Source organism: Podarcis melisellensis (genome assembly GCF_964234715.1).
Source record: "Podarcis melisellensis genome assembly, chromosome: 1".
NCBI lineage: Eukaryota > Metazoa > Chordata > Lepidosauria > Squamata > Lacertidae > Podarcis > Podarcis melisellensis.
This window is the reverse complement of record NC_138528.1, coordinates 122,661,125-122,675,643: the sequence shown is the minus strand read 5'-3', so window position 1 is coordinate 122,675,643 and position 14,519 is coordinate 122,661,125. Positions and strand designations below refer to the sequence as shown.

Below are 14,519 nucleotides of genomic sequence, written 5' to 3'. Positions count from 1 at the left end.
CAAATGTACATGTCATTAGCCAAGGTTGCTCTGTGGCAAGCAATGTGGCCTTTCAAGTGAAAAACCAGGCCTATATGGAGGCAACATACCCAGGCAAAAATTGTGGCAGCCTGTTTTCAACAATTTTACTGTTAGTCATTGTAAGCCTTTGCTCAATAGTTCTGCAAGTCCTATGTTGTTTACTGGTTCATATTTATATGGGGTATAACTGGGTGGCGGTATGGGTAAAACCTCAGTGCCTAGGGCTTGCCGATCGCATGGTCGGCGGTTCAAATCCCCGCAGCGGGGTGAGCTCCCGTCTTTCGGTCCCAGCTCCTGCCCACCTAGCAGTTCGAAAGCATCCTTAAGTGCAAGTAGATAAATAGGTACCGCTTTATAGGAGGAAGGTAAACGGCGTTTCCGTGTGCTGCGCTGGTGCCGGCTCGCCAGAGCAGCTTCGTCACGCTGGCCACGTGACCCGGAAGTGTCTCCGGACAGCGCTGGCCCCCAGCCTCTTAAGTGAGATGGGCGCACAACCCTAGAGTCGGATACGACTGGCCCATGCAGGCAGGGGTACCTTTACCTTTACCTTTATTTATACCCCACCTTCCCATTTAGTCAGGGCAGCTTACAACAAATATTAAAAACATTAAAATGGGAGAACAAGCAATTAAACTTTTAAAAGCAGACAGCAGGGAACAACAGATAAAAGTACTCAAGGACCAGCCCTGCCTTCTTGGCTCAGATACTGTCACCTGCTCTGCTCCCAGATCTAATGAACAGTGCTGGGTGGGGGGAGTTTTTCCAGGGAAGAGTTGCTCCACTAGAAAGACAAATTCTATGTAAAAAGAAGTATATAGTGTGATTAAAAAACTAGCGGCTGAGCTTGCTTCTCCTCTCCTCCCTCCAACTCTTTTTTCCTTGTGTGCCACATCTGTTTAGATTATAAGACTGTCTGATTGTAAGCTGCTCTGACAGGGTGTAATTTTTTTAGATTTAGTTTAATTTAGTTATCTGATCTATTTAAATATTGCTTAGTCAGTGGAATGTCAAAGTGGTATACACGAAAAAAATTCGAAGCATACCATGGCTAAAAATCAATTAAAGTTAATCACAAAACAGAGAACTTCCTGAAAAGGGCTGTTGGAATAGAAAAGTCTTTGTCAGCTCCCTGTCTAATCTCAGCTGGGAAGTCTTGTAAATCTATACAAGAACGCTGAACATTGTTGCGTAGAACGTGGGCAGCCAGTACAAGTTTTCAAGCACTGGTACAAGCGCTGGCGGTAGGTCTGTCCCCACCAAAATCTGGCCACAACATTCTGTACCAGGTGGAGCCTCCAAACCAGCCCCAAAGATAGCTCCACATCGAGCACATTGCAAGTCTTGAAGTTACCAGTGTATGAATTACTGTGGGTATGCAATCCTTCTCTAGATGTAGCTGGAAAAAGGAACTCCTAGCCACTGAAGCCCACTGAGCCTCAAGGGTCAGAGATGGATCCAAGAGCACTTCCAAACTACAAACTTCAGAGAGGGCAATCCCATCCAGAAGACGGAACTGGCCAATCTGTTAGACAAAGTCCTCTGGAAAGCTAATGAAAGCACCATCAGCTTGGCAAGCTAAATACGTGCCAGAAACGAATGTTATTCATGAGATGTTGATCAGTCAGAAAGGGGATGAGGCAGGACCCCAAAAACTAGACATGAGCACCATGTTCCCATCACACCTCTGATATTGGTGAGGTGCAAAGGGAAGCCTCTGCAACTGATCCCATTGAGAAGTCAAGCTCATATATGAGATGAGATGATACCTTGGTACTAGGACATCTTAAGTATCTAAGGCTATAAAGCCAATGACTAGCAAATGGAACAGAAACAAGTGAGGCTGTTACAAAAATAATAGACTGTGGCGAAAACATTATTTGTCGGCTGAACTTTCCAAAAGCAGTTCCTTGCTTTCAAAGAATCATCCACCGTAGCTGTTTGCCCTGACAACTTTCTGAGAGGTTTCCATATAAAATCCCCATTAGAAAGATTACAATACAATCCTTAAAATGCCTATTATTTGTTTAAGAATTCCTTACACTAACTGCTCTGATCCTTTCCATTTCTTTCAACTGGAGTTTCCTTGCAGCTAAAGCATACAGAGCTGCTTTAGAGGTCGTAAAAGGGTCTATTAAAAATTTCAAGGGAATGCAACCCAATCCAAGGAAATGAGAACTCCTTTACCTACATCAGCAGTTGCACTAACCAGAATCACCCTGTCTAGGTCTGGACTAAACTTCAAAGACAGATGGAGCATATGCACTCCTTTAGAGAATTACCCAAAAGGTTGGGATGGGGGAAGTCACTCCCTAATTGTTAATAAGAGTTGATCTTGTAAAAATAGTCCAAGGTGCTTTGGAAACTTTATAGCCTGTCGTGAAAGAGTGTGTCTTGATTTTGTTTTACTCTGTATTGATGGGAAAATTCAAAGCACTTTTCAAGCATTTTCTCATCAGTCTTACTTACCAAGTTGTAAATCCCCAAAAGCAGGGCTTCAATGCAACCGTTACTCTGTCTGTCTTTGCTGGCAGTAAGACGCAGATAAACCCAGATTAGTTCTGGCAAGAACTGCAGCGTAAACCGTTTGAGACGAACCTCAGAACTACGATAGAGTTCAAAGAGCTGGTGGCAGACAGGCTCCAGAAGCTAGAGGAGACAAAGAACCCCAGCACAGACACCCCAGAGATTAAATATATATATATATATAAATCTTGTCTACCAAGGAACACTGTACAAATAATCGGTTCTAAAATGACAATTTGCCAATAATTAACTTATCAGTCAATAAAAATGGTGTAAGAAGAAACCGTTATTTTACAGAACTCTTTTGTGGAATGCAGCAATGTCGAATACGATAAAATACTCTGAATTTGGTAGTGCTCAATTGGAGAACATTCTGTAACTGTCAAAGACCACTGAAGCAGACTAATGCAGGAAAGATGGAAAGAGAGTTTTGCTCATACTAGTTAGGTAATGGAACGGCAATTAGGAAGCTCTTAAAAACAACATTATTTGTATTAAGGGTAATTTGGCTGTCTCATACCTCGTTATTTGGATCTTGAATGACCTTATAAAGAGCTGGAACCAATGCTTTCTTCCGGTGAAGTGTTGCTGCATAACTGGATATTTGCATTTCAGGTAATGCCTAGGAGAAGAAATACAGCAGTGTCAAGAATGGGTGGCTCATAAACACTGGCCTCTCTGACTAGAAAGAAAGAAATGCACTGTCCCCAATCCTGTTAAGGCAATCCAGGCCTAGATCCTCCATGCACTCCACAGACCACTGGTCTTCAACTGGCAGGTCAGGACCCACTCCCTAGTGGGTCATGGTCTAATCCAAGGTGGGTTGCATTACCACCATGCAAATATATGGTAAGAGATTAGGAAATGGGTCCCCGAATATGTGTTTCAGTTAAAAGTAGGCCCTGTTTGTGACAATGTTGAAGAGGACTGCAACAGACTATTGAGGTGGTGGGGAGAAATGTTTTTTGGGGGCCCCCAATGCTACCTTACATCCAGCAGCTACACTAGGAAGTTGCAACACATATCAACCTTCTTTATATAAAAAAGAAAGATCAATCAATCTTTATTGCGGTCCAGGGACCCAACAAATCATTACAAATCAATACACAAATCATACAGCCTGCCTCCAGGTTAATCAAGCATTTTGTTTAGAATATAGGGCTCATTTGTTCTTGCAACCACCGATAAAAACTTTGCCACTGCTAACGTTCTAGCATTTGTCCGGTCTTCCAGTAGGAACCTGACATAGTGAGCCTCTGATTTTCCCGGGAAAGGTACCAGCAAGGGTAGTATCAGTTCAGCTCTGGCCTGCTCATATTTTGCACGATGCAACAAAATATGATTTATGGAATCGATGTATTGAGCACACGAGCAAAGTCTGTCCTGGTAAGGAACTCCTCTCAACCTACCATCCAACACTGCAGAGGGAAAGACATTTAGTCTGGCTTTGGTGAAAAGCCTTTGGTAGTTAGGTACTGTCAGCTTTTTAATATAAGATGTTAACTTAAAGACATACCCATATTGAACTCCTACTTTTTTAAAAAAAGAAAGAAAGAAAACCACATTTGCTTACCTTGAATTCCGAAAGCCATTCTTCTACAACCCCACGTTCTGATCCAAGCATTTTCTTATAACTTTTACTCCTTTTCACCTTTGAAAGGGAAAGCAGCAATGAAGCACAGTGCACAGTATACAAGGTATACTAAAAAGAAAGATTTCTAATGTCCCATAGTGCAATTTTATCTCAAGCAAACAGCATGTTATTTTAAGCTTCACTTTCTTTCTAATGATTAATATGTGATTACGCTTTTAAGTGCCTGAAGAGAGGGGGTGGGGTGAGAAGAGAAAAGAAAAGGAGATACTTCTTCAAGACAACTTGTGCTTGTTCTCTTACCAAATAAGAGGACAAAGAAAAGAGAATCAGAACAAGCTGAACTGTATCGTGAGACAATAGCATCCTCTAATGATAATCCTGGCCATGGAACAAACGAAAACAGTTTTCAAAAGCCTCTTGAAGTTTTTGTTTTTTAAAAAGTTGTCATACCTATTTCCTCTATTTGTTGCTGAGAAGTTGTGAAACTTCTGTTCAGCAAATAACAGACATGAAATAAATGTTTCAAGTCTTAAAACCAGCTCTTCACATTCACAGTTTATTTTTGTAATAAGCCTGACACTCAGTACTATTACTAGTAATAAAACTAAAGTTTCCCATTTGTTGCTGTGTAGTTGTGATGATCCCCTGCAAGAGGCAAGCGCTGGGAGAAGCCTTTTCAAAATGAGTCGAAAACAGCACTTTGAAGAATTATGCCACAAGGTCTGGGATGTGAAATCCCATGATAACTCAACTATTAAGTGACTGGGAAAAGAAATAATTGAGATCCTATATTAGAGTGATTATAATGGCAAATGCTGCTTTTACTGTTTTTTTAAAAACAAACAAGAATTTCCTTTATAAATTAATATATATGTAGGAGGGAAGGATAGTAGAAGCAGAGGTCAAGAACTGTCGAGAATGCTGGTTCATAAGAAACCTCTGTGATTTATCTTGCCAAGGTGTTAATGTTATTGCTTCCTTGGTAGTATGCCACATTCACACTGGAAATTCAGCAAAATATATCTTTGTATTTACAGACCCTTTAGCTGAATAATGTACAGTATATCAAGGGGAAGGGAGGAGGGGGGAAGAGAACAGCAAGGAATAGACAGGATATCAAAACAATGCCAGTTTTAAGACAATAGGTTGAAAAGATAGCGAGTTTTGGCAAGATGGAACCAATTCCTTTCTGAACCCCTCACCCAGATAAATATTTACAAGCTTCTCAATTGGCCATGACTGAAGAACTGCATGGGCTCTTCCTGTTACCTCACTGATTTAGAACCATCATATGTGGAGCCCACACAGCCTTTCCATTGTGTCCCTATTCTTCATGGGGTTTTGTTTCCCTGAATTTCTTCCCAAGGGTGACCTCTGTGGTCCTGTGAGCTTCCCCTTCTTCTCTTATTCTCTCTTTTCTCTACGTTCTTGGCACGTACTAAGATTTCCACTAGCTGAGCTGCCCCTATTTCCTATGTTGTAAAGTGGTTCACATATGCATGTTCAACACTCGACTGCAGCATCAAGAGGCAACTTGCTTCTGTGTAGATTAAATATTGTTAGCTGGATCTAGAATTAAGTGTGCAAAATGGGCCTGGCAACTGACCTCTCTCACCTCCTTCCCAGAGCAGTCCCCACCCCCTGAGAATTATCTATGGGTTAAGTGACTTGGCTGTACCAGTTGGGCTGTGATGTGGTGAGAAAGGGTGTTCTGGATAATCACATAGAGGCAACTACCATGAACAGAGCTCATACCAGTCCCATTGTAAGTGCTGAACTCTGGACCCAACCCAATAGATAAAAATCACCTGCACATCAACTCAAACTCAGCAATTTCAATGAAATCAAGCTCACACATTCAACTGCAAGACAAATAATATGAGAAGAAATCAAGCCATATGTATGAACTGGTCCTTTGTAAACACTGGCAAAGTTAACCAGAAGAAAATTGGAGAATATCTATCACATAACACCACCAGAATAAACTACGGGTTACCAAGTCATCATTGTTTAACTTGTCCTTATTGACATGAAACATTTAACAGCACATATAGTGTTCCACTTTACCTCTGTTTGGATAAGTTAGTTCTCTAACGAAGTTGGTGGAATACTGCCATTTTCCACTTCGGAATACATTTGCCAGTCCTTCAAATAATCACCAGCTCTGCCAACAACATAACACAGTATACTTTTTAAAAAGAATGAATAAAATGCAGTGAAAACTATGTTAAAGCATGAATACATACATTATTGTATATCAAGCTATAAAGGTAAAGGGACCCCTGACCGTTAGGTCCAGTCGCGAACGACTCTGGGGTTGCGGCGCTCATCTCGCTTTATTAGCCGAGGGAGCCAGCGTACAGCTTCTGGGTCATGTGGCCAGCATGACTAAGATGCTTCTGGCGAACCAGAGTAGCACACGGAAACGCCATTTACCTTCCCGCTGGAGCAGTACCTATTTATCTATTTGCACTTTGACATGCTTTCGAACTGCCATATCAAACTATATTCTCGGCTAAAAAAGGCCTAATGATGAGCATAACAAAGAGCTCTTGCACATATAATGCAAATATTAAAGGGGAGTTACTTTAATCTTCAAATGACCTACAGCTATGCCCAGATTCTTGGATTCCATGCTGGTTAAGACATTATGACAAACCATACTTTATTATAATGGAACAAGCCACAGCAAACACCACACATGTGCATTCACTTCCTCCGTCAGGGTGAAAGACTAGAAGCTTTTGCTTCTGTTTTTGATTAAACTGCAGTTTAGCTTTACATCCAAAGCCTAAACTGTAGTTAAGATTAAATATGGCTGGTTGAACAAGCCAGCTGCATAACTAACGGCTTGAAGTTGGCTTGTTTCAAACAAGCCATAGCAAAAATTAAACCACAGTCCATTGCATTCAGATGAAGCAAGTGCCTGTTTAATCAGAAACAGAAGTAAAAGATTCTTGTGGCCACAGTGCAAGAGGAGATGAGGACATGGGATTATGGCTCATTGCAGCTCATCTTCATCAAGATAAACCATGGTTTAGTTTGACATCAAGATGAGCCTTTTATGATGTCTGAACATAGAAAACATATTGCAGTATAAAAATAGAACATTTGTACCAAGGGCAGAATAGTTTTAACAGAGCTGACAAGACAGGGAATTCCCCCCCCCCCAAAAAAATGTCCTCTGTGTCAGTTCTTTGCTTAATATCTAAAAATTTGCATCTAGAAATCTGAATATATCAAATCGTTTCAAGAACAAGTTTCCAATTCTATTTTTTGGGGGGTGGAGGGAGGTATCAGTGCTCGAGCCAAAACGTTGCACATAAAATCATCTGTGAAATGGCAATCCCACACTCAAAATAATTGATTGCCTTAATCATTTCATTTCATTTCATTTCATCTCATTTTGGTTTGCAGGAATATATGCATTCAGGATATATGTATGCAACTTAGGCTACATTGCTGTTCCCAACTGCCACACTTTCCACTGTATGACCAAGACAGCACCATCCCACCCACTTATATTAGCAAGAATTAGATACTGAAATGCTATGTCAAACTTCAAAATTAAGAAAATGTTGGCCTGTCATCCTGCACCATAAATTCAACTTCAGCTTCTTGTTGCAAATACACACAGAGAAGTAAAGACATGTGTCATGATTAACTGATTTGTAGAAAGAGAGGTATAAATAATCTAAATAAATTATGCAAGAGATGTCTTTAACATACAACTTAACATTAGGAGGTTAATCTTGTGTAAGGTGTTCTTGTCTCAACCAAGATTTGCAAAAGATTTGATACTTCAGTTTTCCATTTCCCATCAAACAAAGGAAAGACCAAGGAAAGACTTGGCTTCATCATGGCCTGAGCAGGTGCTTAGCCTCACTCACCTCAGAGAGTCTGAGCAAGTCTGCTGCCCCGTAACACAAGGCCAGAAGGCCTATCAAGATGAACAAGGAGGGCATAAATGTTGTCTGAATAAACTTGTCACCATTCTTCTGGCCATATGTGCAATTCGTTTTAAATGTGATAGCACTGGGCAAATCTTTTGCAAGCTGCTTTGAGAGTCTCCTGAGGCTATGGTGTATGGTAGTAATAAAAATAAGCAGACCAACAAACTGGACTCTGGAAGGAATTGGGGTGGTTTCTGGAGATTAGGGTCTGCCACAGTTGTCAGACCAAAACATGTGGCCCTGCAACAAAACACTGCAGTGCAGGGCTGGGGAACCTTTTATCTCTTCCCCCTTACACAGGCCAACTGTGACAGGCAAAGGCAGGTCACCCACCTGTCAATCATCTGATGTCACAATGGCACTGGGTGACTGAAAACATGGGCAGTCATACCTACCTGGCAAGTTGACCCACAGGGGTAGGTGAAGAGTTCTGCTTTGCCAGTATGTTCTTCACATGGATTGACAGGTGGGCCCCGGCAGATCAAGACAGACATGTAGGCTACAAGTCCTCCACCCCTATTGCAGTGTATCCTGAGATGTGTATATGTGTGTTCTGTTGTGTGTTATTTGAGTATATGGCTGAGGGACAATAAATCACATATAGCAAAGAAACACAGAATTTCTATATAGCGCTCTGTCCCCCTGGCTAGAAATACAGTGGACTGCTGGAGGAGGGGCCAAAATTCCCTTTGCCAGCCCACAGCAGACTAATAAATATTTTACAGGATAGTAACTTTTGTGGGCTTATTTATAAAGTTGGCATAAAACTTGTCAGACGGTGCATTTATTGCTTACTAGCTTTACAGTTACAAAAATAGCAGATACCCTGTATCCACATTTGAAGTAAGCTGACTGCACAAAGCATGGACACTTTGCAGCACCTCAACCATTTGAGATTATCTCATACACAACACAATTCATACCCTCAGCATGTAATTACTAGATATGCAATAATTTTAGGAAATAGAACTGAACTGCCTAACTCTTTCGCTCCTCTGTTTAGCTAGTCACAGTCCAATCCTATCTAATGAACCAGTTAGTCTCACAGAGTTCTATGGGGTTTACAACCAGGAAAGTGGAACGCAGGAGAAATGTTGTAATGGCACACACCATGGATCTTCAAAAAAATTCCCATCAGAGAAGTAGCTATGTTTGTGGCAGACATACATCATTCCTGCTTGCTCCGACAGTGAGATAGGAAGAAAGAGCAATAATGCATAGTCCTGCGAAAGGGTCCAGTTAGAACAATAGTTGTTTGACTTTCTACAAGGGCCCTCCCAGTCCCAAAAAGCTGCCACAAAACTGCTGCACAGACAGCAAAATAACACATGCTAAAACCAATTTAGCAATTATAATAAAAACTCAGCCAAGCTGTAATATTTTACTAAAACTGAAAGAATGTACATCATAAGATATATCCTGTTGTTATCTAACAACTTTTTTTATTTACTTAAGAGACAAGAAATTCTAGCATAGCGGCTGAAATTACAACCACCTGTCAGATAGCTACCTGGACTAGAGATGAGCATGTTGCAACATGACTACAACTAAAAAAAAAAGATCTCAGTGGTACATATACACCAAATCAAAAGGGCATCTTGTCACAGCACTCGAAGAGTCTTGCAGCTAAGGTTCTGAACAAAGACACTGAACACTGCACCTAAGACCCATTCAGGCTTTTTAAAGCAAGCAAATAAACATTTGAGTAACTAAGGAGCAACAAAAATCTAACCTTGACAAACAAAAACTGATTGGTACACCTAACCCAAGAATGGCTGCAATGTTCGGTTCATACTAAAACTCAACAATCGGAAAATTGAAAACTAATTTTATATTCCTATGCAAGTCATCTATTATTCAGAAGCTTAGGGGGACTTGGAGCCAATGATTTTTCCAGGCACATTCATTTAAATAGTTTATAATAATTATGTGTGTTGAGAAGTTCTCTGTGTTAATTGCTTATTCTTGAAATCTGCAAAGAGAGCCGGTGTGGTGTAGTGGTTAAGAGCGGTGGACTCGTAATCTGGGGAACCGGGTTTGATTCCCCGCTCCTCCACATGCAGCTGCTGGGTGACCTTGGGCCGATCACACTTCTCTGAAGTCTCTCAGCCCCACCCACCTCACAGAGTGTTTGTTGTGGGGGAGGAAGGGAAAGGAGAATGTTAGCCGCTTTGAGACTCCTTTGGGTAGTGATAAAGCGGGATATCAAATCCAAACTCCTCCTCCTCCTCCTCCTCTTCTTCTTCTTCTTCTGGAGGTGAGTGGCTTTTGTTAAGTTCCATGTGTACTTATTCAGATTCAGCAACAAAAAATGCATGCTCACCAGCTGGTATAGTCCTAGAAAATAATCCTAATGTGCACAAAGTACAGGATCCTTCCCACTCTTTTCTCATAAACAAAAGCACGGTGCTGGCCATATAATCAAGCTTATTTGGAAACAAACCCAGAGCTTTTTACTAACTTAGCGCCTAAGCCTTTGCAGCACACTATCATACTTCAAGTTCTTCTATGCAATTAGGAAAGTTACCAACTTGTTGCAAAAAACAAACTGAGGATCTCAGGAGCTTCAACAATGTATCACATTGCATACTGTCCACAAGGCATATACTGTACTGTACAACCAATTTCTGATCTACAAAAATCAGTTATGTTATACTAAACAGATGTCCATCTATAAAATGTGACATTTCTTGTTCTACTTGCAACATAAAAGGTAACAGATAATACCAAAAAGAGAATGGGTTTCTGTAAAATATGAAATAAAGGAGTCAAATTTCACATAAGACCTGTACTTCCTTTTGTCTTTCCTAGACCTTCCAACATTCAGCTTTATTGGATGCCTCTGAGGGTGAAAAACCTATCCATCCACTTTCTCTATATCATGCATAATTCTATACAACTCTATCTTTTCTTTAAACTAAAAACGTTCTTTAACCTTTTTCCATAGGGAGTACCTCCAACCCCTTGACCATTTGGTTGCCCTTTCCAGCTCTAAAATATCCTTTTCGAGATGAGGGGACCAGAACTGTACAGACTATTTCAAATGTGGTCCCCCCACAGATGTGTATAATACCATTATGATACCGGCAATTTTGAATCCCTTTCCTAATGATCTCTAGCATGGCACCTGCTTTTTTCACAGCTGCTGCACACAGGGCTTACACCTTCACTGATACTGTGACTCCAAGGTCTCATTCCTGGTCAGTCACTCCATTAGCATAAACGTGAAATTACGATTTATTTATTTTTGCCCTAATGTGCATCACTCTATATCCGCTAACCATGAATTCAACTTGCCATTTCACTGCCTATTCATCCAGTTTGGAGCAATCCTATCGGAAGTTCTCTGTAACCCCTTTTTTGTTTTAAAAACCCTGGGCAATTTGGTATAATCAGTAAACATGGCTACCGCACAGTTCAGCCCCTAAATCTCTACCTCATAATATCTAGATATAAAGACATTCACTGAAGATGTTCTAAGAATACAGTTTTAATATATACAGTGTTCTGAAGAATGCAGTGCATCACCCAAAAGCTCTGAAGGCTGAAGAAACAGCTGAAAAGGCATAACAATAAATACAAAAAGCTCATAAGCCAACTCGTTTAAGCGTTTGTCCTGAGAACATATTTTCTTACCTTTTTACATGCTCCCACCACCAGTTTCCCTAGAAACAACATCATGCAGTCATCCTACACTAAACCTGAAACATTCGTCAGTTACTGTGTGATAGCTCAACCGACGCAAAGCGAGACAGATTTCCAATCCATCTTTCGTCAGCTCCTATATAACAGGTTTGACTTCTCTTATGCTAAATCCAACACTGAAGATTGCCTTGTTCAAATAAAAACCCGACTTTTCTCTGTTCCTAACACATGCAGTTTCCCATTGCAGGTCAGTATTCATTTCCTGATAAAAGAATTTCTATCCTTGTCAAGTTCATCTGCTAAGCTACATTGTGTAAAGACAACATGCTTTTAAAATGTGGAAGACTTCCCTCCAAGTTTCCAGGTAAGAAGAAGAAGAAAGTCAGAGAGCCATTCTGTTTTGAGTAGCCTACTTCTTCCTGCTCCCATCAATTTATAAGCGGATGCAGCAGTAACGACAAAAATCTCTCATTACTGAGCAAGACTCCTAAGACTGCCCTTTCATACACTGCTATGCACATGCCTATTTGTTCTCCAGTTCATGTGCACTTTGTACAGGTCCCCAAAAGCCACACAAGCAATTTAAAAAATAACAACATAAAACACTGGCCAACAATGTTATGATGAGTGTGTGTTGGAGTGTGTTCTACACCTAAGTGGTACACATTCTACATTACAATTTCTATTCTACATTACAATTTCTATTCTCTGGAGTGCTAGAACACCACTAACATGGAAAGAACTTATACGTGTCTCAACTTGTAGAGCAGTCTGGCACGGAGTTATCCCATGTGCACAGATACCTGTAAATATACAGTCCATGCCACAAGCACACAAAGACAGTAAGGTTCCTCTTCTGTGAGTAGAAATGCAGTGAAGCAGATGACTATTTCGCAAATCCCAGTTCAGAAAATAAATGCCTTTTGTTTTGACAATGCCAATCAAAATAGGCCTTGACCCAAGGAAGGGTTGGGCCAAATTAACAAGACCTATCAGAAAATTTCCTAATCGAAACATAGAAAGGGCAGAATATATCTGCTGGATTTTCAGTCTACTGTCTTATTTTACTTGCTTTTCACTATATAAGCACTACTGTCCAGCTAAAACTATCATTGAGACCAGACTCAGAATAGGGTTAAGCTGGCAACTATAATGGCAACAACATTATGTTACCATGGAACAGCTCTGAAATGCTTCAAGGAAATACACATTTGTGTAGCTATTTTAGGAAAATCAAGATGCTCAGCTTTGGGTACTCTTATACAAACGTATCTCGAACAATCTAGCTCGAGTAGATCAGTGGTTTTGCACATTACCTAAGAGAAGTCACCATATGTGCATGAGTAATATTAACAAGAAGGACTGTGCCAAAAATGATTATTCAGTGTAGTTAGTCAACATTAAAATATAAACGGAACAGATAGAAGATTAAAAAGAATGTTAAAACAGAAAGTGACAGACAGGAACCTTTTTCTTAACCACATTTATTGGGTCTTTCTCACAACTCACCTGCTCATTTCAGATTTAAGGTGTAAATTACACAGAAGTGAAGCAGTCCATTGTCCTATATAATGCTTAAGGATCCCAACATAAGCTAGGATCTGTTTAGGGAGAAAAGAAGCTCCCAAAACAGGCACCTCAACCAAATTTACCTTCCTTTGCGTCTGGTGTCATGGGTGTCTGATTCAGTCAAAAGGAAAAAGAGCATGAAGTGAGCATCACAATACTTGCTCTTACTAGGAGTATGACCTGATCCTTCTCTTAATTTCCATCCATTTTCAGAGTTTTTGAGACAGAACCTGCAGAAATCTCTAGAAGTAAGAAATATAGAGCACCTTTTATTGAGCAATATAGTTTCCAGCTGCTGCAAGCAGTATAAATAGCATGTAAACAGCTGACAGCATTGCTAACTGCTGAAGGAAATTGCTGGCTTTTTAAAATTAAAGTTCAAATGCTTTAATTGAAGTGGGAATCACACCCAACATGTAAAAACAAGTATAGATGTACAACTAAAAGAGAAATCATAAACAGAGTTCACAAGAGAAATTTATGAAGAAACAAATGCTACAAATTATAATTTCCCAATAAGCTTCATGTCCCATGTTCTAGTGCCAAACCAATTCCTCTCAAATCATGGCAATTGCACTCTCAAAACTGCTTGACCAATTCAGAATCATTAACAAATCCATATACAATTTCAGATTCAAATCTGTATTATACAAATAACAGCAACATGAAATTTAAGTGAGATACGCAAGAATAATCCATTCTTATTCCTAGTATATCTGTTGGCTCCTAAAAGGCAATGCTAAAAGGCAATGGAGCCAACAGTAGTTGAAACTTGGTTGTTCTGGCCATATAAGACTTGCTGTGCCAACAACAAATAAAGCCCTGGCTAGGCTGCCACAGGGCAACGTCAAGAAGCATGACATCATATTAGAGAGATGTTCACTGGACAGTGATAGCAGATATGCGTTGAGAGCTGAGCTTCCAAGTGTCAAATCTGCCCACCAACTGAAATAATTTCTCTCAGGATGCCCCCCCCCCAGTCTGTAGAATGCAGCTGGTTAGGACTAAGAATACAATCTTTCCTGTTGTGGCTCCTGCCTTTGGAATGGGCTCCCTAGGGAGGTCACATGGGGTCTTCATTGCCATCATTTAGGTACCAAGCAAAAACTGTTGTTTTCCAAGGCTTTTGAGAATTGCTAATGTTAGCATTTTTAACTTGGATAACTTTAGTTTTACTATCTATATGATGCTGTCACTGTTCTCATTTGTTTATT

General features: G+C 40.3%; 1 protein-coding gene across 2 annotated transcripts in view; it reads right to left on the bottom strand.

Moving 5' to 3' along the window:
- The window catches only part of HYCC2 (hyccin PI4KA lipid kinase complex subunit 2), a 44,986-nt gene that overhangs the window by 18,873 nt on the left and 11,594 nt on the right, over positions 1-14,519 (bottom strand). For both annotated transcript variants that reach the window (XM_081925942.1, XM_081925943.1), the window contains exons 3-6: positions 6,206-6,302; positions 4,118-4,195; positions 3,065-3,166; positions 2,488-2,667 (exon numbers count right to left, since the gene is read on the bottom strand). In XM_081925942.1, the coding sequence (XP_081782068.1) occupies positions 2,488-2,667; positions 3,065-3,166; positions 4,118-4,168 (333 nt within the window). In that variant the 5' untranslated portion in view covers positions 4,169-4,195; positions 6,206-6,302. The remainder of the gene's footprint in view (positions 1-2,487; positions 2,668-3,064; positions 3,167-4,117; positions 4,196-6,205; positions 6,303-14,519) is intronic.